The sequence below is a fragment of the Lolium perenne genome, chromosome 2, assembly GCF_019359855.2.
Source record: "Lolium perenne isolate Kyuss_39 chromosome 2, Kyuss_2.0, whole genome shotgun sequence".
In the NCBI taxonomy this organism is placed as follows: domain Eukaryota; kingdom Viridiplantae; phylum Streptophyta; class Magnoliopsida; order Poales; family Poaceae; genus Lolium; species Lolium perenne.
In genome coordinates, this window is record NC_067245.2 from 200,570,068 (window position 1) to 200,590,532 (window position 20,465).

At 48.6% G+C, this 20,465-nt stretch overlaps 2 protein-coding genes across 2 annotated transcripts in view; one reads left to right on the top strand and one right to left on the bottom strand.

Annotated features, from left to right (window-relative positions):
- Positions 1-20,465, top strand: part of LOC127324207 (MADS-box transcription factor 18-like) — a 56,846-nt gene that overhangs the window by 26,560 nt on the left and 9,821 nt on the right. The gene's annotated exons all lie outside the window — the stretch shown is intronic.
- LOC139835081 (uncharacterized) lies at positions 13,140-14,128 on the bottom strand. The gene is made up of 2 exons (XM_071825065.1): positions 13,660-14,128; positions 13,140-13,582 (listed from the first exon to the last, which is right to left on the bottom strand). The coding sequence occupies exons 1-2, from the start codon at positions 13,835-13,837 to the stop codon at positions 13,140-13,142; spliced, it is 621 nt and encodes a 206-aa protein (XP_071681166.1). The 5' UTR covers positions 13,838-14,128.

The following is a 20,465-nucleotide window of genomic DNA, read 5'->3' on the forward strand; positions in this document are numbered from 1 at the left end:
TTGTGCATGGTGCTAATACTCGTCACCGATGAGGCCCTTTTTTGGGCAAAGGTTATTTGGAAGATCCTGTAATTTCCTTAACATCGGGAACAATAATTACAGTTTTATGGTTCTACCCATTTGCGGTGAGGGAATTTTCGTATGTATACAACAACCGCAGATTATTTCACTCAACATTTAACTTTCCTTGCATCACAAGCATAACATCATCAATATCAATACATAATGAGACTGATTCATGACACAGAAGAATATTACATATATTTCAAAATGTAATCAAATCAAGCATGCATATCTTTGATACTTTGACATATCGATATAGATCTAGGTGAATTAGTGAAAGAGAACAGTTACATGATATTTTGACTACCTATCATACCTTGCAAGGATATAAAAGGAAAGTGGAACTTCTCTCTAGTCATGTTCGCATGGAGACGATATTTCTTTATTTATCTTTCATCACCATCGTTGTACATAACTGCAGATTTCACACTTGAGTTGCGATATTGCTTCTTACAAGTGAAGAAACACCACTCGTTGTGCATGTACATATGCCACGGCTGCTTTTTTCTTTTATGCAATGTCACGAAATAAACTACAAATTTCCAGTCAAGTTAAAAGTTAGCAATAAATCCCAAAATAACCTGAACAACACCCACAATTTAACCATAACACAATTTTGTAACTAAACAAAAAAACCTAACATAAAACGGCGTAACAACACTCACAATTAACATGAACTAGAACACAAATTTGTGGCTACCTGTAACCTAATAGAACATTCACAGTAAAATCTCCCCTAATTAAATAAAATGACAATAGCGAGTTATGAAGAATCGACAGAAAATGGTAAATAGCCGACGTGAAGATCTATAATAAAACACATGCGACGTACTTAATCAGATTGATAACTATACAATTTTTCTAAACAAAACATTCACAATAACATCTGCCCTAAGTATGCAAAATGACATGAGTGAATCATAAAGAATCGACAGAAAACAGTAAACAGTCGAATTGGAGATCTATAATAAAAAAACATGAGACCTACTTAATAAGATTGATAACAACACATTCACAATAACATATGCCCTAAGTAATTGGAATAACAATATCCCTAACTATGAAGAAAGGCTAGTTTATCGTTGCAACAACTGGCTACAGAAGATTTATATCTTCAATTACGCCGAGAGTTTGTGGTCGGTAACGGAGTTTTGTGTAGCACCGTTTCTATAGAGGATCATATTGGAAACGGATGTATGCTAAACTCTGTCTACAATATTTCAATGATGAGCATAAAAATATGACCATGGCCCATGCTTTCGGTGAGGCATTTCTCGCCGACCTCCTCAGAAACGCGTAAATATTTTTAATCATAGCTCGTATCGATGTCATTTCCAAAGGGAGGTGTGATGCGTGTAGTTGACACGTCCGTTGGGAACCCCAAGAGGAAGGTGTGATGCGCACAGCGGCAAGTTTCCCTCAGTAAGAAACCAAGGTTTAATCGAACCAGTAGGAGTCAAGAAGCACGTTGAAGGTTGATGGCGGCGGGATGTAGTGCGGCGCAACACCAGAGATTCCGGCGCCAACGTGGAACCTGCACAACACAACCAAAGTACTTTGCCCCAACGAAACAGTGAGGTTGTCAATCTCACCGGCTTGCTGTAACAAAGGATTAGATGTATAGTGTGGATGATGATTGTTTGCAGAAAAACAAGAGAACAAAAGATGCAGTAGATTGTATTTCAGTAAAGAGAATTGGACCGGGGTCCACAGTCCACTAGAGGTGTCTCTCCCATAAGATAAACAGCATGTTGGGTGAACAAATTACAGTTGGGCAATTGACAAATAGAGAGGGCATGACCATGCACATACATATTATGATGAGTATTGTGAGATTTAATTGGGCATTACGACAAAGTACATAGACCGCTATCCAGCATGCATCTATGCCTAAAAAGTCCACCTTCAGGTTATCATCCGAACCCCCTCCAGTATTAAGTTGCTAACAACAGACAATTGCATTAAGTATTGCGCGTAATGTAATCAGTAACTACATCCTCGAACATAGCACCAATGTTTTATCCCTAGTGGCAACAGCACATCCATAATCTTAGAGATTTCTCACTTCCCAATATCACGGAGACATGAACCCACTATCGAGCATAAATACTCCCTCTTGGAGTTACAAGCATCTACTTGGCCAGAGCATCTACTAGTAACGGAGAGCATGCAAGATCATAAACAACACATAGACATGAATTGATAATCAACATAACATAGTATTCTCTATTCATCGGATCCCAACAAACGCAACATATAGAATTACAGATAGATGATCTTGATCATGTTAGGCAGCTCACAAGACCCGACAATTAAGCACAATGGGGAGAAGACAACCATCTAGCTACTGCTATGGACCCATAGTCCAGGGGTAGACTACTCACTCATCACTCCGGAGGCGACCATGGCGGCGTAGAGTCCTCCGGGAGATGAATCCCCTCTCCGGCAGGGTGCCGGAGGCGATCTCCTGAATCCCCGAGATGGGATTGGCGGCGGCGGCGTCTCTCGGGAAGGTTTTCCGTATCGTGGCTCTCGGTGCGGGGGTTTCGCGACGGAGGCTTTAAGTAGGCGGAAGGGCAGGTCAGGGGGCCACACGAGGGGCCCACACTATAGGTCGGCGCGGCCAGGGCTTGGGCCGCGCCGCCCTATAGTCTGGCCACCTCGTGGCCCCACTTCGTCTCCTCTTCGGTCTTCTGGAAGCTTCGTGGCAAAATAGGACCCTGGGCGTTGATTTCGTCCAATTCCGAGAATATTTCCTTACTAGGAATTCTGAAACCAAAAACAGCAGAAAACAAAGAATCGGCACTTCGGCATCTTGTTAATAGGTTAGTTCCGTAAAATGCACGAATATGACATAAAGTGTGCATAAAACATGTAGATATCATCAATAATGTGGCATGGAACACAAGAAATTATCGATACGTCGGAGACGTATCAGCATCCCCAAGCTTAGTTCTCGCTCGTCCCGAGCGAGTAAAACGATAACAAAGATAATTTCTGGAGTGACATGCCATCATAACCTTGATCATACTATTTGTAAACATATGTAATGAATGCAGCGATCAAAACAATGGTAATGACATGAGTAAACAAGTGAATCATAAAGCAAAGACCTTTCATGAATAGTACTTCAAGACAAGCATCAATAAGTCTTGCATAAGAGTTAACTCATAAAGCAATAAATCAAAGTAAAGGTATTGAAGCAACACAAAGGAAGATTAAGTTTCAGCGGTTGCTTTCAACTTATAACATGTATATCTCATGGATAATTGTCAACATAGAGTAATATAATAAGTGCAATATGCAAGTATGTAGGAATCAATGCACAGTTCACACAAGTGTTTGCTTCTTGAGGTGGAGAGAAATAGGTGAACTGACTCAACATAAAAGTAAAAAGAATGGTCCTTCAAAGAGGAAAGCATCGATTGCTATATTTGTGCTAGAGCTTTTATTTTGAAAACATGAAACAACTTTGTCAACGGTAGTAATAAAGCATATGAGTTATGTAAATTATATCTTACAAGTTGCAAGCCTCATGCATAGTATACTAATAGTGCCCGCACCTTGTCCTAATTAGCTTGGACTACCGGATCATCGCAATACACATGTTTTAACCAAGTGTCACAATGGGGTACCTCCATGCCGCCTGTACAAAGGTCTAAGGAGAAAGCTTGCATTTTGGATTTCTCGCTTTTGATTATTCTCAACTTAGACATCCATACCGGGACAACATGGACAACAGATAATGGACTCCTCTTTAATGCATAAGCATGTGGCAACAATTATTATTCTCATATGAGATTGAGGATATATGTCCAAAACTGAAACTTCCACCATGAATCATGGCTTTAGTTAGCGGCCCAATGTTCTTCTCTAACAATATGTATGCTCCAACCATTAAGGTGGTAGATCTCTCTTACTTCGCACAAGACGGACATGCATAGCAACTCACATGATATTCAACAAAGAATAGTTGATGGCGTCCCCAGAAACATGGTTATCGCACAACAAGCAACTTAATAAGAGATAAAGTGCATAAGTACATATTCAATACCACAATAGTTTTTAAGCTATTTGTCCCATGAGCTATATATTGTAAAGGCGAATGATGGAATTTTAAAGGTAGCACTCAAGCAATTTACTTTGGAATGGTGGAGAAATACCATGTAGTAGGTAGGTATGGTGGACACAAATGGCATAGTGGTTGGCTCAAGGATTTTGGATGCATGAGAAGTATTCCCTCTCGATACAAGGTTTAGGCTAGCAAGGTTATTTGAAACAAACACAAGGATGAACGGCGCAGCAAAACTCACATAAAAGACATATTGTAAACATTATAAGACTCTACACCGTCTTCCTTGTTGTTCAAACTCAATACTAGAAATTATCTAGACTTTAGAGAGACCAAATATGCAAACCAAATTTTAGCATGCTCTATGTATTTCTTCATTAATGGGTGCAAAGCATATGATGCAAGAGCTTAAACATGAGCACAACAATTGCCAAGTATCACATTATCCAAGACATTTTAGCAATTTACTACATGTATCATTTTCCAATTCCAACCATATAACAATTTAACGAAGAAGAAACTTCGCCATGAATACTATGAGTAGAGCCTAAGGACATACTTATCCATATGCCTAGATCCGGCAAGCCCGGGTGGGCCACAGACGGTGATGAGGCATGTGGCCCATCGGGCGGCCCAGTTGCTGTTGATCATGAAGGAAGAAGTCCAGCCCAGGATCAGCAGGCCGGATCCGTACCGACATAGGAGTAACCCGGATCCATGGAGGTCCACGAGGAACCCGGATCCAAGATTTACGTGTATGGGAGGCGGATCCGTGGCGTGCACGGCAAGATATTGTACCGTAGCTAGGCTATCTGTAATCCGGCTAGGACTCTCCATGTAAACCCTAGATCCGTGCGCCTTTATAAGCCGGATCCCGGGAGCCCTAGAGGCACAACCACAACTCATTGTAACAACGCGAAAGCGCCCAGATAATTCCAGACAAGCAGCAGTAGGCCCTGTCATCGTGCAGGTGTTCCGAAGCTGGGTAACTCGCGTACCACCGTCCCGTGTGCACTCCGCCCTATGGCCCCTACTTCTTCTCCCCCTCGTGAGGATCCCTCCTCCGAGGTACCGTCGATTAGGCAACGACAGTTGGCGCCCACCGTGGGGCTGTGGCGTGCGGAGGCCGGAACCGGGAGGGTTCCGCCATGGGAAGCTACGACGACACCATCGCTGTGGGGCGCGTCCTTTACGCCGGGAATCTGCCGATCGTCCCTCCGGATGAGTGCTGGATTCCGGCTAGGACAAACCCCGTCAAGCTCTCCATCGTCCCTGTAGGCGGCATACACATCTTCATCGGGGAAACCGTCGATTCCGACGGAAACCCACTGGTAAGTAACGCAGACGCGACCGCCGCAGAGCTGGACGCTGTCGCGAAGATCCGATCTGAGATGCAGGAGCTCCCCAAGGAAGATTCCGCCTTAGATCTGGAAATTTCAAAGCCCACCCAATCCGCCCCTGAGTAGGAAACAACGGTGGAAGACCAATGCAGATCCGCCTGGGTCTCCCAGGTGTTAGAAAAGCAGAGGTGCCACTTCGTACACTTCTTGGCCCATACCGCCGGAACCGCCCCTCAAGAAGCCGGAGCTGGTCCTGAGCAGGTAGAGGCACCGGAAAACGGCGCAGATCCGGATCAGGCTCAGCCTGTCGGAAAAAGCGAAGCTCCGGTTGAAGAGTCGATTTTGGGCAATCTGAGCCCAATTTCCGGAGATACCTCCTCCATGGAGTCTGATGACTTCGTTCGCAAGATAAGGGAATACGGATACAGTGATCAGCCCGAAGTCGACTCCGCCCAGCCTAAGCAAGTTCTCGCAACGATAGCGGCGCGAGGACAAACCGGATCTCAAGAGCCAACCAGCCAATCTGACCCTCAACCATCCCAACAAGGATCTCCAATGTCTCGGGTGCGACCCCACGGGGATCCTTCCTCGGAGGAAATCCTGTCGTGAGGAGGTGGCCGCGCGTGCAGTTCTTAACACACCTATAACCCCGGCGACGCCGCAGATCCGGAGGCTCTAGAAACCGCCGTAAAGGAAATGCTGGCTACAGCCAAGAGACTCGCCCATACCGAAGCTGCGTTAAAGGTAGGAAGGGCAGATCATGCAGCCTGGCTGGAGAACTTCGACAGACAGGACCGCGAGATCACTGCCACACTCGAGCAGGTTAAGAACATGAGGGCTGAGTGGGAAGGAAAGATGACCTATGCGCAGGCGGAGGCCGATCGTATTGTTAGAGAAGCAATTCCGCCTCGCAGGATACCCTTCAATACGCCCGCAGATCACCAGCCGCTGGAAACTCCAAAGGACAACATGCAGAAAGCAGCGGAATTGCTGAAGAAGAAGGACGAAGAAGTTGACATCAACTATCTCCGCACACTTGTCGCTTCAGCAATGCAGCAGCAGAGCAAGGCAGATACTTCGCGCAGGTTGGAATCCAATCCGGATAACTGTGTATCTACCGCGCAGAAGGACGATGAATCGCACACCGGATCCTCGGAGCGCAGAAAAAGGGCCAGGGAGCACCCAAATCCGATCCCCGTTCCGTCACAGACGCCTCCGTCGGATCCAAGAAAGGGAAAGGATGCGATGTACTCCGGAAGAGACAAATACCGCAACCCCTCTCCTCCGCCCAACGGTTACCCGCGACCCCCTCGCCGCCGTAGTCCAGCCGGAAACACCAGGCCCATAGGGCATGGTGCGCTTGTTATCCGCGACAACGTGCTGCCAAGAAACAGAAACAGGGAGCGCTCGCCGGAACCTCGCCGGAATCAGAACAATGTTCATGAGCCCGAGCCCAGGAGGAGTCGGAATGAAGACCGCGGTCCAGAGCCTCGCCGGAACCGTGATCCAGAACCTCGCCCGAGCCGGGACCCAGAGCCTCGTCGGAGCCGTGACCCGGAGCCTCGCCGGAACGACCAGGGCAGCCAGCGCCAAGGCGAGGGCAGCCACAGGAGCCGGAGTCAGCACCAGGAAGGCCGAGGAGATTCAGATGGCGGAAGCAAGAAGTCAGACCGCCCACCTCGCAGGTCTCCCTCACCACCACCTAGCGGTGGCGGCGGAGGTGGAGGCGGAGGCAATGGCCGGAGATCTCGCTCTCGCTCAAAGTCTCCTCGCCACGGCTCGCGCGATGCGCGGGACCGCCTTAACGAGTACAGAACCGACTACATTGGCCCGAAGTGCTTTGGCAGGATGATTCGAGAGGAACCAAAGCCAAGGATGAACCTCAAGCTACCCGGAAATCTGAAGCATTATGATGGCACCGAAAGGCCGGATACCTGGATCGAGGATTACTACAATGCTGTAACCTTCGCTGGAGGAACCCCTAACATCGCCTGCCGCATGCTCCAGTTGTACCTTGTAGGTCCAGCCCGGATCTGGCTCAGCGACCTCGAGAAGAACTCCATCTTTTGCTGGTTCGACCTGAAGAACGCTTTTGAGAAACACTTCAGGGGTACCTACAAGAGACCTGCCACAACAAGCGACCCATGTGCTTGCATCCGTAAGAAGGGCGAAACATCGAGGAATTTCCTCACCCGATGGTTGGCATGCAGAAACGAGTGCGAGAACGTTGACAACCGCACAGCAATGCACGCCTTCATTGGGGGCCTGCAGCGAGGAGGATTGCTGCGACACAAGCTAACCTGCTTGGTCAATGCAAATAAACTGACGTTGGATGACATGATCACCATCGCTAGCGATCACACTGCCGCCGATGACGACGCAGGCGGTGATCTCGCAGCTACAGCACTCCCCCTGCATCAACAAAAGAAGAACCGTGACAACGGCGGCAGCAGCAGCCATAAGCGCAAGAACCCTGATGACCAGAAGAGTGGCGGATCCGAGATGGTCGCCATGGCGTTTCAACGCGGAGGTCCAGGAGGCGGCAGAGGACGCGGACGCGGAGGCGGAGCCGGCAGGGGTCAGCAGCATACCTCCGAGGTCACTGCTGCCGGATCCCGCGCCCCGCAAACCTATGAGGAATACAGAGACATGCCCCTGCTCGGCCCATCTGGATCCGGTTACAGGGAAGTCCACTCATACCAACCGCAACTGCAAGTGGGTCAATGATCTAAAGAACGACCCGGAGGCCGGATACAAGCGCGCCCGGAAGCACCGCCCTCGCGGAAAAGGTGGCAAGGGCAAGAACAAAGACAAGGAGGACGATAGTTCCGAGGCGATGGATGAGGATGATAACTCGCCGGATCCCAAGGCAGGAGCCGCAGGTAAATCCAATCCATTCGACAAAAAGAGCGGGGGGGCTTACCACACTTTCCTCGGAACCCCAACAGTACGCGCCTCCAAGTCAGCTACCCGGATCCTGAACGCCATAGTTCCGGCTGTGCCGCAGTATGTCAGGTGGTCGGAAATCCCGTGCACATTTGACAGGAAGGATCACCCCGCAATTGTGCCAAAAGAATGCTACGCCTTGGTTGTAAGTCCCCGCATAGACGGGTATGACTTCTCCAAGTGCCTCATGGATGGCGGAGCCAGCTTGAACATCATGTACCTGGAGACTCTAGAGCGGATGAACCTCACCAAGGAACAGCTCAAACACAGCAACACTGAGTTTCATGGCGTGGTTCCGGGTAAGAAGGCGAACTCCCTCGGCAGCATCACACTTCCCGTGGCTTTTGGCGATGTTCATAATTTCCGCGAAGAGAAAATCACGTTTGAAGTTGTGCCCTTCAAGAGCTCCTATCACGTCATCTTCGGCAGGCCCACCTACCACAAGTTCCACGCAAGAGCGTGCTACATCTACAACAAGCTCAAGATTCTGGGTCCTAAAGGTATGATTACCGTATCCGGAGATTACAAAAAGGCTCATGAGTGCGAGTTAGGTGAAGCCGCCTTCGCAGAGTCTGTGATATCCGGAGAAGAGCTGAAAGGCTACAGAGCCGCGGTGGATCCGACTGAGATGCAGACCACCAAGAAGCAAATCTCCGAGCAGAAAACCTCCTTCAAGCCCGCGATAGAAACCAAGAAGCATGACCTCATCCCAGGTGACTCTTCCAAGCAGGTTTCAGTCGGAGCCAACATGGACCCCAAATAGGAAAGCGCGCTCGTCGAGTTCCTCCGCGCTAACGTGGATATCTTCGCATGGCAACCTTCTGACATGTCCGGAGTACCTAGGGAACTCGCCGAGCACTACCTCAACATAAATCCGGGGGCCAAACCAGTGAAGCAAGCTATGCGACGCTTTGGAGATAAGAAGCGCCGCGCCATAGGAATGGAACTAGCAAAGTTACTACAAGCAGGTTTTGTAATAGAAGTTATCCATACCGATTGGGTCGCGAATCCCGTCCTTGTACCCAAAAAGAACACTGAAATACTAAGAATGTGCATCGATTACTCTGGCTTGAACAAACATTGCCCGAAGGATCCGTTCCCCTTGCCGCGCATTGACCAAGTCATTGATTCGACGGCAGGGGCGGAACTTCTGTGTTTTCTTGATGCGTATTCCGGGTATCATCAGATCCGGATGAAGGAATCCGACCAAAAGGCGACTTCATTCATTACCCCGTTCGGTACTTACTGCTATGTTACTATGCCCTTTGGTTTGAAAAATGCAGGTGCTACCTACCAACGTACGATGCAAGCGGTGCTCGAAGGACCAAATTGGCCGGAACGTGCACGCTTACGTCGACGACATCGCGGTCATGACCCGGAAAGGATCCGACTTGATCAGCGATCTCACGGAAACCTTCGACAACCTCCGCAGGTACAAGATGATGTTGAATCCGCTGAAGTGCGTCTTTGGCGTGCCAGCCGGAAAACTCCTTGGCTTCATAGTCTCTCACAGGGGCATTGAGGTTAACCCGGAAAAGATCAAGGCAATTCTGTGTATCAAAAGGCCAACTTGTCTCAAAGATGTGCAACGACTAACTGGTTGTGTCGCAGCAATCAGTAGGTTTGTTAGCCGTCTTGGCGAGAAGGCATTACCTCTGTACAAGCTGCTGAAGAAAACAGACAAATTTGTCTGGGATGACGCAGCCGACGCAGCTCTTCGAGGGTTGAAGGAAATACTTACCTCCCCTCCTATCTTGGCAGCTCCAGTAGAGTCAGAGCCAATGCTCCTTTATCTGGCAGCTACCAACAAAGTCGTCAGCCTCGTCATCGTGGTGGAGCGAAAGGAAGAAGGTCATGAATATGACGTCCAGAGACCTGTCTACTACATTAGCGAGGTGCTGACGGAATCAAAACAGAGATATCCTCACTTTCAGAAACTAGCTTATGGCGTGTTCCTAGGCAGCCGGAAGTTGAGGCATTATTTCCAAGAGCATCCAAGAATGTGGCCGTGAGCAAGGCTCCGCTGTCAACAATTCTCAACAACGCTGACGCAACAGGACGTACGGCTAAATGGGGCATCGAATTATCCGCCTTCGACATCGCTTACAAGCCAAGGACTGCGGTAAAATCCCAGGTTCTGGCAGATTTCGTTGCAGATTGGACAGAAGCTCCGGATGCAAGTCTGGAGCCGGAACCAGAGACATGGGTCATGCACTTCGACGGATCCAAGCAGCATCAAGGCTCAGGAGCCGGAGTCACCCTGAAGTCCCCTACCGGAGAAGAACTGCAGTATGTTCTGCAGATCCACTTCGAAGCTACTAACAACATGGCGGAATATGAGGCTCTATTACACGGTCTGCGCATCGCTAAGGAACTTGGGATCAAGCACATCATATGCTGTGGAGATTCCGACCTGGTGGCACAACAAGTAGCCGGAACCTGGAACGCCAGAAATTCCGTCATGGCGGCCTACAGAGACGAAGTTGACGAGATCGCCAAGAGCTTCCTCGGATACGAAGTCAAGTACGTCAGGAGAGACGATAACACAGCGGCAGACATGCTATCCAAGCTCGGATCCGGCAGGAAACCAATTCCGCCTGGCATTTTCCTGGAGCATCTCCGGATACCCTCAGTTAAGGGCGCTAACCCGGAAAACCCAGAGGTGGCAGTATCTCCGGCTAGGGAAGTGATGGCTATCATTCCGGCTTGGACACAGCCTTTCCTGGACTACCTCATCGATCAGAAGTTGCCAGAGGACGAGGTCCTCGCACGACAGATCGTCAGACGAGCAAGAACCTACACAATAGTTGATGGACAGCTCTACAAACGAAGTGCAGCAGGGGTATTTCTTAAATGCGTCTCCAATCAAGATGGCATTGAAATCCTCAGAGAGATCCACGCAGGGGATTGCGGGCATCACGCCGCTCCCAGATCACTCGTTGCAAAAGCTTTTCGGTTAGGTTTCTATTGGCTTACAGCTAAAGAAGACGCTGATAAAATAGTCAAGACCTGCCGAGGTTGTCAGTACTACGCTACTCAACCGAACGCTCCAGCCCAAGAGCTGAAGACCATACCTATCACCTGGCCATTTGCGGTCTGGGGGCTCGATATGGTTGGTAAGTTAAAAAGATCATCTCCTGGCGGTTTTGAGTACCTCCTGGTCGCTGTTGACAAGTTCAGCAAATGGATCGAGGCTAAGCCAGTGAGAAAAGCCGATGGTGCTACGGCACTAAAATTCGTCTGCAGCCTCGTGATGAGATTCGGCATCCCACACAGCATAATCACAGATAATGGCACGAACTTCGCTCAAGGAGAATTGAGGGATTATTGTGAAACAATGGGGATACGACTAGACCTCGCATCTGTGGCTCACCCACAGTCCAATGGTCAGGTTGAAAGGGCTAACGGCCTAATATTATCAGGAATTAAACCACGCCTTGAAGGACCGCTGCGACGAGCAGCTGGAGCTTGGGCTGATGAGTTGGAAGCTGTTCTGTGGAGTTTACGAACTACCCCTAAACAGATCGACCGGGTTTACCCCTTTTTTCCTGGTATACGGATCCGAAGCCGTGCTTCCCTCCGACATCATCCACGATTCACCGCGAGTTTCCGCCTACAATGAAGAAACAGCTGACGAGGCCAGACAGCTATCTGTGGACCTGATCGAGGAAGCTCGGAACTTAGCAGACCAGAGATCCGCCATCTACCAGCAAAAGCTCCGACGTTATCACAGTCGTCGAGTTCGGAAACGCTCCTTCATGGCAGGAGACCTGGTCCTCCGCCTTCGACAGGTGAAAGACCATAAGCTGCAATCTCCATGGGAAGGACCCTTCGTCGTTAGCAAAGTGCTCCATAACGGGTCGTACTACCTTGTTGATTTCCGTGAGCTAAGGGATAGACCTGCTAACTGGCACCGGAAACGCAAGCGCGAGGATCCGGATGACATCTACGATGAAACAGATCGCCCTTGGAACATTGCACAGCTACGTCCTTTCTACACTTAGCATATATTTTCCGAGTTCTAAACTCTGTAATAGTTATACATGATCAATGAAATAAAGCTTATGGTTCACTCTTTGAGTCTTTTACCTCCTTTACTTGTTCATTTTAGATCGTGTATGTTTTTTCCGACTAAAACCGCAGAGCTGGATATTTCCGCCTAGGCGTGTATGAAAGTTGGGATTTTCAAAATCGTCCTTTAGGACGTAAGCTTAAGTTTTCTGATTAAGTTGTTATCTGTTGCGAACTCGTGGATTCCTAGTAGCGATTTCCGGCACCTATGCCTGGGGGCTTGTTTCCGCGGTTATGGACGGACTGCCATTGGGCTTCGTCGCCGCTGGCGAGCGTTTCCGGCTAAGGTTTTCCGGCTCGTGGAAGGTCAAGCGGGCAAGCCAGAAAATAACGAAGTCAGCACTTGCTTTCCGACATAAAACGAAACATGCACATAATATTTAACGGATAGCAGGATAAGTGTTTCCGCCCCATGCATAATCGTTTCGTTCCTAGCTACTTAAGAATTTAGTCTTATTACAAACCCTCGCTGGGGCCAAAATGATGCAACTTGTTTCATTGTTTCAAACAGGAACTCTACTCGGAGTCCTCCTCTTCAGATTGCTGGTAGCTGGAGCCGTTGTCGCTGCCACCAGATCCGGCTTCAGAGTCGTCTCGAATTTTCTCCGGAGTGCTCGCTGCTGGACCCGGATCCTTCCCCATAATACTCACTCGCCGCTTCCTCCTCTCGCATTGGAAAAACCTTCGGGCAGATTGTGCTTGTTGTACCGTAACGAGTGATCCACTCGCCTGACAAACAGCTCTTCATAGCCTTCAGTTTCCGCGAGGAGGGCGCTCATGTCGGAACTCTCGGGGGCTCCGCGTGCAACTTGCGCCAGGTTGAGTGAGGGGAAGAAAGCCTTGCAGGTGGCCAGGACTAAGGAGGCGGCTCCGCGCGCTGAAGACTTCTGCCAGTCCTTGATGAACTCCGGCACCTGTCGCATAAGTTTGGTCATCGTATCGATGACTGTGGTTTTGGCCTTCTTTAGCGACAGAGCCGTGGCGATTCCGCGACAGGCTTCAAACAGCGCATCAATTGACATCCGCGCTTCATCGTACGCCTCCGTCCTCGTCAGGTTTGAATCTTTTGTCCACTCAAAGCCAAGGCTTGCTGTGAAAGAAAGAGGTTCAGTTCCGTCAGAGAAAACATGCAAGGTGGTCGGAGCAACGACGCGGAAAAATGCTTACGGAAGATAAGCTTGTCAATGGCTTCCGCCTCCGCTTCCAGGGCTTTGTTCTTGGCAATTGTGGAGATCACGCGGCCCTGGCTTTTCTCCAGCTTGTCAATCAGCTCCGCCTGCTCACGGGCATGCTTCTCGGAGAGCTCCTTCCTCGCCTCAGTCTCTTTGCTTGAGGATTCTTTCATGAAGTTTCTGAGGGACTCGTTCTCCGCCTCAAGCACCTTGACCTTGGCAGATAGTTCATCAAGCGAGGAATGCTTGGCAGTTTCTTCTGAAAGCAGAGTTGAACATATTATGCACCCTGAACAACTGTCAGTACAAAAAAGTGAAGATCCGGATCTCGTACCTTGAAGTCGGGTCTCAAGCAGCTGGATAGCCTTTCGGCTATTTTCCGCGTGTTGGCGCAGCCCCTCGATCTCCGTGATTTGCTCCAGCACGTGTATGCGCAAATCTTCGTGCAGTTTCCGCGTGGACTGAGAAGCAGCAGAGAGTTAGTCGGATATTAAAATCTGGGGGGCTGGCGAAGATTTCAAAGACTTGGATAAAAATTTCAAATTTCCGCCTAACAGTACATTTTGAGAAAGCATTGGCTAATACATGTTACACGGAACTATATCACCCAATGCTTGGGGGCTAGTATTACCTGCCGCACTTCCTTGTGCTTGGCGAAAAATTCCTTCAGGCTGTCTTCCAGCTCGGCGAGATAACCCACCTCCTCCTCCGGCTTCCCCCATACCTTGTTCAGCATGGCGGAAACTTCCGCGTGACGCTCTGCGAGGGTAAGTTTTTGGAGGGACGGAGTTGGCTCGAGGGTGACTCGGGTCGCATTGGTAACTTGGAGAAGCTTGACCTTTTGCTCTTGCTCTTCATCAGTAGGCCCCGCGAAAGCGGAACTTGGTTGATCTGGTGGAGGAATGGGTGAGGAAGTCCCCTGGGCGGAGTCGCCATGGTGAGCAGGGTCTTCAGGAAGGTCATCAAGGTCAATGATGTCCTTCGGATCCGGCTTGCTGGCAGAAGAAGCCTTGGGCGGAACTTCCACCTCAGGAGTGATAGGGAAAGAAGCCGGAGATGGTTTGGCCTTCTTCTTGATGACCCTTGGGGCCTTGGGAGGCTGGCTTCCGGAACTTCAGGAAAAACATACAAATATAAGAGCGAGTGTTAAACCAGAACTTGGGTCTCGGAAGAAGACGCTTACCCGGAAGGCTTGAAAAAGTGCTGGATGGCAGGCTGCCCTTTGTTGCTGGTATTAATCAGCGCGAGGCGCTTCTTTTCCGCCTCAGCTTTCCGGGTAGCCGCGATGCTGAGCGTTTCGCGGGGGCGTTTCGCGTAAGGGCTGGAAGGGGCTGGCTTCTTCCTCTTCGCGGGACGTGGAGCTTCAGGAGCTTCCGCCTCTGACGTGGCTTCCGGATCCGCGTGGCCGGTGGATGGGACTCGGAGGAGAGTTCCGAGCTCATTTTCCTCAAGCGCCTCGAGCTAGTTCAAAGTTACACTTAGCCAAAAGTTTGAAGAAAAACGATAAACCAAAGTCAAGACGACGTACCGCAGTACCGGATCCCTCCGTGTGGATGTCTTTGTTGCATACGTGAACGTGGAGTTCACGTGGGATTTTGATGAGGACCCGGATCCTCTTGTCGATGGCGTCGGCGGAGAGATTATCCTTGGTGGCGCGCATCGGATCGTCGCGCCCTGTGTATTCAAACATCAGGCGGTCTCTATGTTGCAGCGGCTGGATCCGCTTCGTGAACCAGGAGAGGGTTAGGTCTTTCCCCGTCAGCCCCTCCTCCGTGAGCTTGCAGATCCGCCTGACAGCGCGGGTCAGCTGAGGCGAGTCGGAGAAGTGGGGGCAGTGCGTCCATGACGGAAGCTCGGTGGCGGGGCAGTTCTTGAAAGGTGGTAGCTTCTTGTCGCTCGCGGGGTCGGAGACGTCCTTCAGATAGAAGAAACCCCCAGACCAGTATCTCGCGGATTCGTGGCGGTCGGTGGGGGGGTAGACGCGGCCCGGGCGGATGATGAAGGTGACAGATCCGCAAGTCGCCAACTCGGAAGTTTGGCGGATCTTCTCCTTCTTGACAGAGAAATAGTATTGGAAGAGGGAAAGCTCTGGAGTTACCCGGAGGTGGCCTTCGCAGAGAGCGACGTGGTTGCTGATGGCGAGCACGCTGTTCGGAGATATGTTGTGGGGTTGGAGTCCATACGTCTTCAGAATCTCCCGGAAGAAATCCGAAGGCGGAAATGAAAATCTGCGCTCCACTAGTGCCTTCGTCAGCACCATCTCGTCGTCCCTTGGAGCCGGAGCAGGTTCATTAGGAACTGACCTCCAGCTTCCGGGTTGCAGGAAGCCCTCCGACTCGAGATTCTTCAATTCCATCTCGGTGGTGGTGCAGGGCCACCATTTTCCCTTAGCTTCGGAGTCGCGCTTCCGAGCTTTCGATTTCTTGGCAGCTTCTTCTGTTTGCTGCTCCGACTGGCCCGCCCCGGAGGTTTTCTCCGGGTGAGCGGAGGTCCCCTCAGTCTCCTTGCCGGAATCCTTTGAAGGATCCAGCCTGATTGGGACAAAGGGAGGAGGGGCGGAGGAGATTGGCGTCGCCATGATTGGCTCCGAGCTCGGAGGCGGAGTCGTTGAAGACATCTGAAGAAAAAGGTTGGCGGAAACTTTTCTTAGTCGGATCCCACGTTGTCTTCCCCAAGTTCATCCCTACCAACAACGGCGCGAAAGTAAAGCTCGAAGGTTACCGTAATGGTGCGTGCGGTGGACGGAGCTGATCGGCGGCGAGTTTTCCGTGCGGTGGCTCGCCGGAGTTAAGAACACGAAGAACACTGCGGCGGAGGGCTCGTTCCGGCGATGCTCCGGTGACTTTCCGGCAGGTTCCGGCGCGGCGGAGGAAGGGCTCACGGGCGGCGCTCGGCAGAGAGATGAATAGGGGGTGAATGGGGTAAAGGGGTCAACGGCTGATATTTATAGGCTGAGGGGATAAGATTCGTGTTCCGCATCCTGTGGTCGGAACGCAAGCGTCGCGCCGTTGGATGCGTGACACGTGTCCCAAACCCTAGCGGTAAAAATGGCTAGAGATAAGTTACTGTGCGAATCGCGCAAAAATGGCGCCAGAATTGGCGGAACCGTTTGAGTCTTTTAAGATTCCGGGAAAGTGCGTGAAGATAAGTTGGCTCTCGTTCGCGCGCAGGGAGTAACCCGGAAATGTTCTTTGGAACGTCGATGGGTGAAGTCCCGCAGGATGAGAGCATTTTCCGGCTGTAAGTTGGAAAAAGAAGAAAATGCAAAGTTGGAGCTCTTCAAGTTTCTCCGCGTTGCCGACGATGCCGGAAACCTAAGGAACAAGCATGGCGGAAACTGCAGGTGAAACTCGGAGAACTCTGGGGGCTACTGTTGTGGGTATACTTCATGGGTGTACCATCGACAGTGCCTAGATCCGGCAAGCCCGGGTGGCCCACAGACGGTGATGAGGCATGTGGCCCATCGGGCGGCCCGATTGTCGTTGATCATGAAGGAAGAAGTCCAGCCCAGGATCAGCAGGCCGGATCCGTACCGACATAGGAGTAACCCGGATCCATGGAGGTCCACGAGGAACCCGGATCCAGTACGACGTGTATGGGAGGCGGATCCGTGGCGTGCACGGCAAGATATTGTACCGTAGCTAGGCTATCTGTAATCCGGCTAGGACTCTCCATGTAAACCCTAGATCCGTGCGCCTTTATAAGCCGGATCCCGGGAGCCCTAGAGGCACAACCACAACTCATTGTAACAACGCGAAAGCGCCCAGATAATTCCAGACAAGCAGCAGTAGGCCCTGTCATCGTGCAGGTGTTCCGAAGCTGGGTAACTCGCGTACCACCGTCCCGTGTGCACTCCGCCCTATGGCCCCTACTTCTTCTCCCCATCGTGAGGATCCCTCCTCCGAGGTACCGTCGATTAGGCAACGACAGTTATTTGAAACAAACACAAGGATGAACGGCGCAGCAAAACTCACATAAAAGACATATTGTAAACATTATAAGACTCTACACCGTCTTCCTTGTTGTTCAAACTCAATACTAGAAATTATCTAGACTTTAGAGAGACCAAATATGCAAACCAAATTTTAGCATGCTCTATGTATTTCTTCATTAATGGGTGCAAAGCATATGATGCAAGAGCTTAAACATGAGCACAACAATTACCAAGTATCACATTATCCAAGACATTTTAGCAATTTACTACATGTATCATTTTCCAATTCCAACCATATAACAATTTAACGAAGAAGAAACTTCGCCATGAATACTATGAGTAGAGCCTAAGGACATACTTATCCATATGCTACAGCGGAGCGTGTCTCTCTCCCATACAATGAATGCTAGGATCCATTTTATTCAAACAAAACAAAAACAAAAACAAAAACAAACCGACGCTCCAAGCAAAGCACATAAGATGTGATGTAATAAAAATATAGTTTCAGGGGAGGAACCTGATAATGTTGTCGATGAAGAAGGGGATGCCTTGGGCATCCCCAAGCTTAGACGCTTGAGTCTTCTTAGAATATGCAGGGGTGAACCACCGGGGCATCCCCAAGCTTAGAGCTTTCACTCTCCTTGATCATATTGCATCATACTCCTCTCTTGATCCTTGAAAACTTCCTCCACACCAAACTTAGAACAACTCATTAGAGGGTTAGTTCACAATCAAAATTAACATGTTCAGAGGTGACATAATCATTCTTAACACTTCTGGACATTGCACAAAGCAACTGAAAGTCAATGGAATCGAAATATCCATCGAACATAACAAAACTGGCAATGCGAAATAAAAGGCAGAATCTGTCAAAACAGAACAGTTCGTATTGACGAATTTTATCGAGGCACCAGACTTGCTCAAATGAAAATGCTCAAATTGAATGAAAGTTGCGTACATATCTGAGAATCACTCACGTAAATTGGCATAATTTTCTGAGTTACCTACAGAGAAAACAGCCCAGATTCGTGACAGCAAAGAAATCTGTTTCTGCGCAGTAATCCAAATCTAGTATGAACTTTACTATCAACGACTTTACTTGGCACAACAAAACACAAAACTAAGATAAGGAGAGGTTGCTACAGTAGTAACAACTTCCAAGACACAAAATAAAAACAAAATACTATAGCAAAATAACATATGGGTTATCTCCCAAGAAGTTCTTTCTTTATAGCCATTAAGATGGGCTCAGCAGTTTTAATGATGCACTCGCAAGAAATAGTATTTGAAGCAAAAGAGAGCATCAAGAGGCAAATTCAAAACACATTTAAGTCTAAAATGCTTCCTATGCATAGGAATCTTGTAAATAAACAAGTTCATGAAGAGCAAAGTAACAAGCACAGAAAGATAAAACAAGTGTAGCTTCAAGAATTTCAGCACATAGAGAGGTGTTTTAGTAACATGAAAATTTCTACAACCATATTTTCCTCTCTCATAATAATTTTCAGTAGCATCATGAGCAAACTCAACAATATAACTATCACATAAAGCATTCTTATTATGAGTCTCATGCATAAAATTATTACTCTCCACATAAGCATAATCAATTTTATTAGTTGTAGTGGGAGCAAATTCAACAAAGTGGCTATCATCATATATAGGAGGCATATTGTAATCATAAAAGAAAATTTTCTCCTCAATGCTTGGTGGACTAAAAAGATCATGCTCATCAAAGCCAGCTTCCCCAAGCTTAGAATTTTCCATAGCATTAGCAACAATGGTGTTCAAAGCATTCATAGTAATAACATTCCCATTAGCATGCATATAAAGTTCCATGGGTTTTTTAATTCTCTCTTCAAACACATCATGTCCTAATTCAAGATAAAGTTCATAAAGATCTCTCATATTTTTGTTGTTTTCCATTATGCTTAACTAGTGAAATAAAAACATGCATGATATTAAGTAAAGTAAAACAAGTAACTAATTTTTTTTGTGTTTTTGATATAGCAAACAAGATAGCAAATAAAGTAAAACTAGCAACTAATTTTTTTGTGTTTTGATTTAGTGCAGCAAACAAAGTAGTAAATAAAACTAAGCAAGACAAAAACAAAGTAAAAGAGATTGGGATGTGGAGACTCCCCTTGCAGCGTGTCTTGATCTCCCCGGCAACGGCGCCAGAAATTTGCTTGATGCGTGTAGTTGACACGTCCGTTGGGAACCCCAAGAGGAAGGTGTGATGCGCACAGCGGCAAGTTTCCCTCAGTAAGAAACCAAGGTTTAATCGAACCAGTAGGAGTCAAGAAGCACGTTGAAGGTTGATGGCGGCGGGATGTAGTGCGGCGCAACACCAGAGATTCCGGCGCCAACGTGGAACCTGCACAACACAACCAAAGTACTTTGCCCCAACGAAACAGTGAGGTTGTCAATCTCACCGGCTTGCTGTAACAAAGGATTAGATGTATAGTGTGGATGATGATTGTTTGCAGAAAACAGTAGAACAGTATTGCAGTAGATTGTATTTCAGTAAAGAGAATTGGACCGGGGTCCACAGTCCACTAGAGGTGTCTCTCCCATAAGATAAACAGCATGTTGGGTGAACAAATTACAGTTGGGCAATTGACAAATAGAGAGGGCATGACCATGCACATACATATTATGATGAGTATTGTGAGATTTAATTGGGCATTACGACAAAGTACATAGACCGCTATCCAGCATGCATCTATGTCTAAAAAGTCCACCTTCGTGTTATCATCCGAACCCTCCAAAGTATTAAGTTGCTAACAACAGACAATTGCATTAAGTATTGCGCGTAATGTAATCAGTAACTACATCCTCGAACATAGCACCAATGTTTTATCCCTAGT

Excerpts from the sequence above, each read along its gene's own strand:
- LOC139835081 (XM_071825065.1), bottom strand. The coding sequence starts at position 13,837 with ATGAAAGAATCCTCAAGCAAAGAGACTGAGGCGAGGAAGGAGCTCTCC. Across the intron at positions 13,583-13,659 it reads CATTGACAAGCTTATCTTCC|CAAGCCTTGGCTTTGAGTGG; the intron begins GTAAGCATTTTT and ends TTTCTTTCACAG.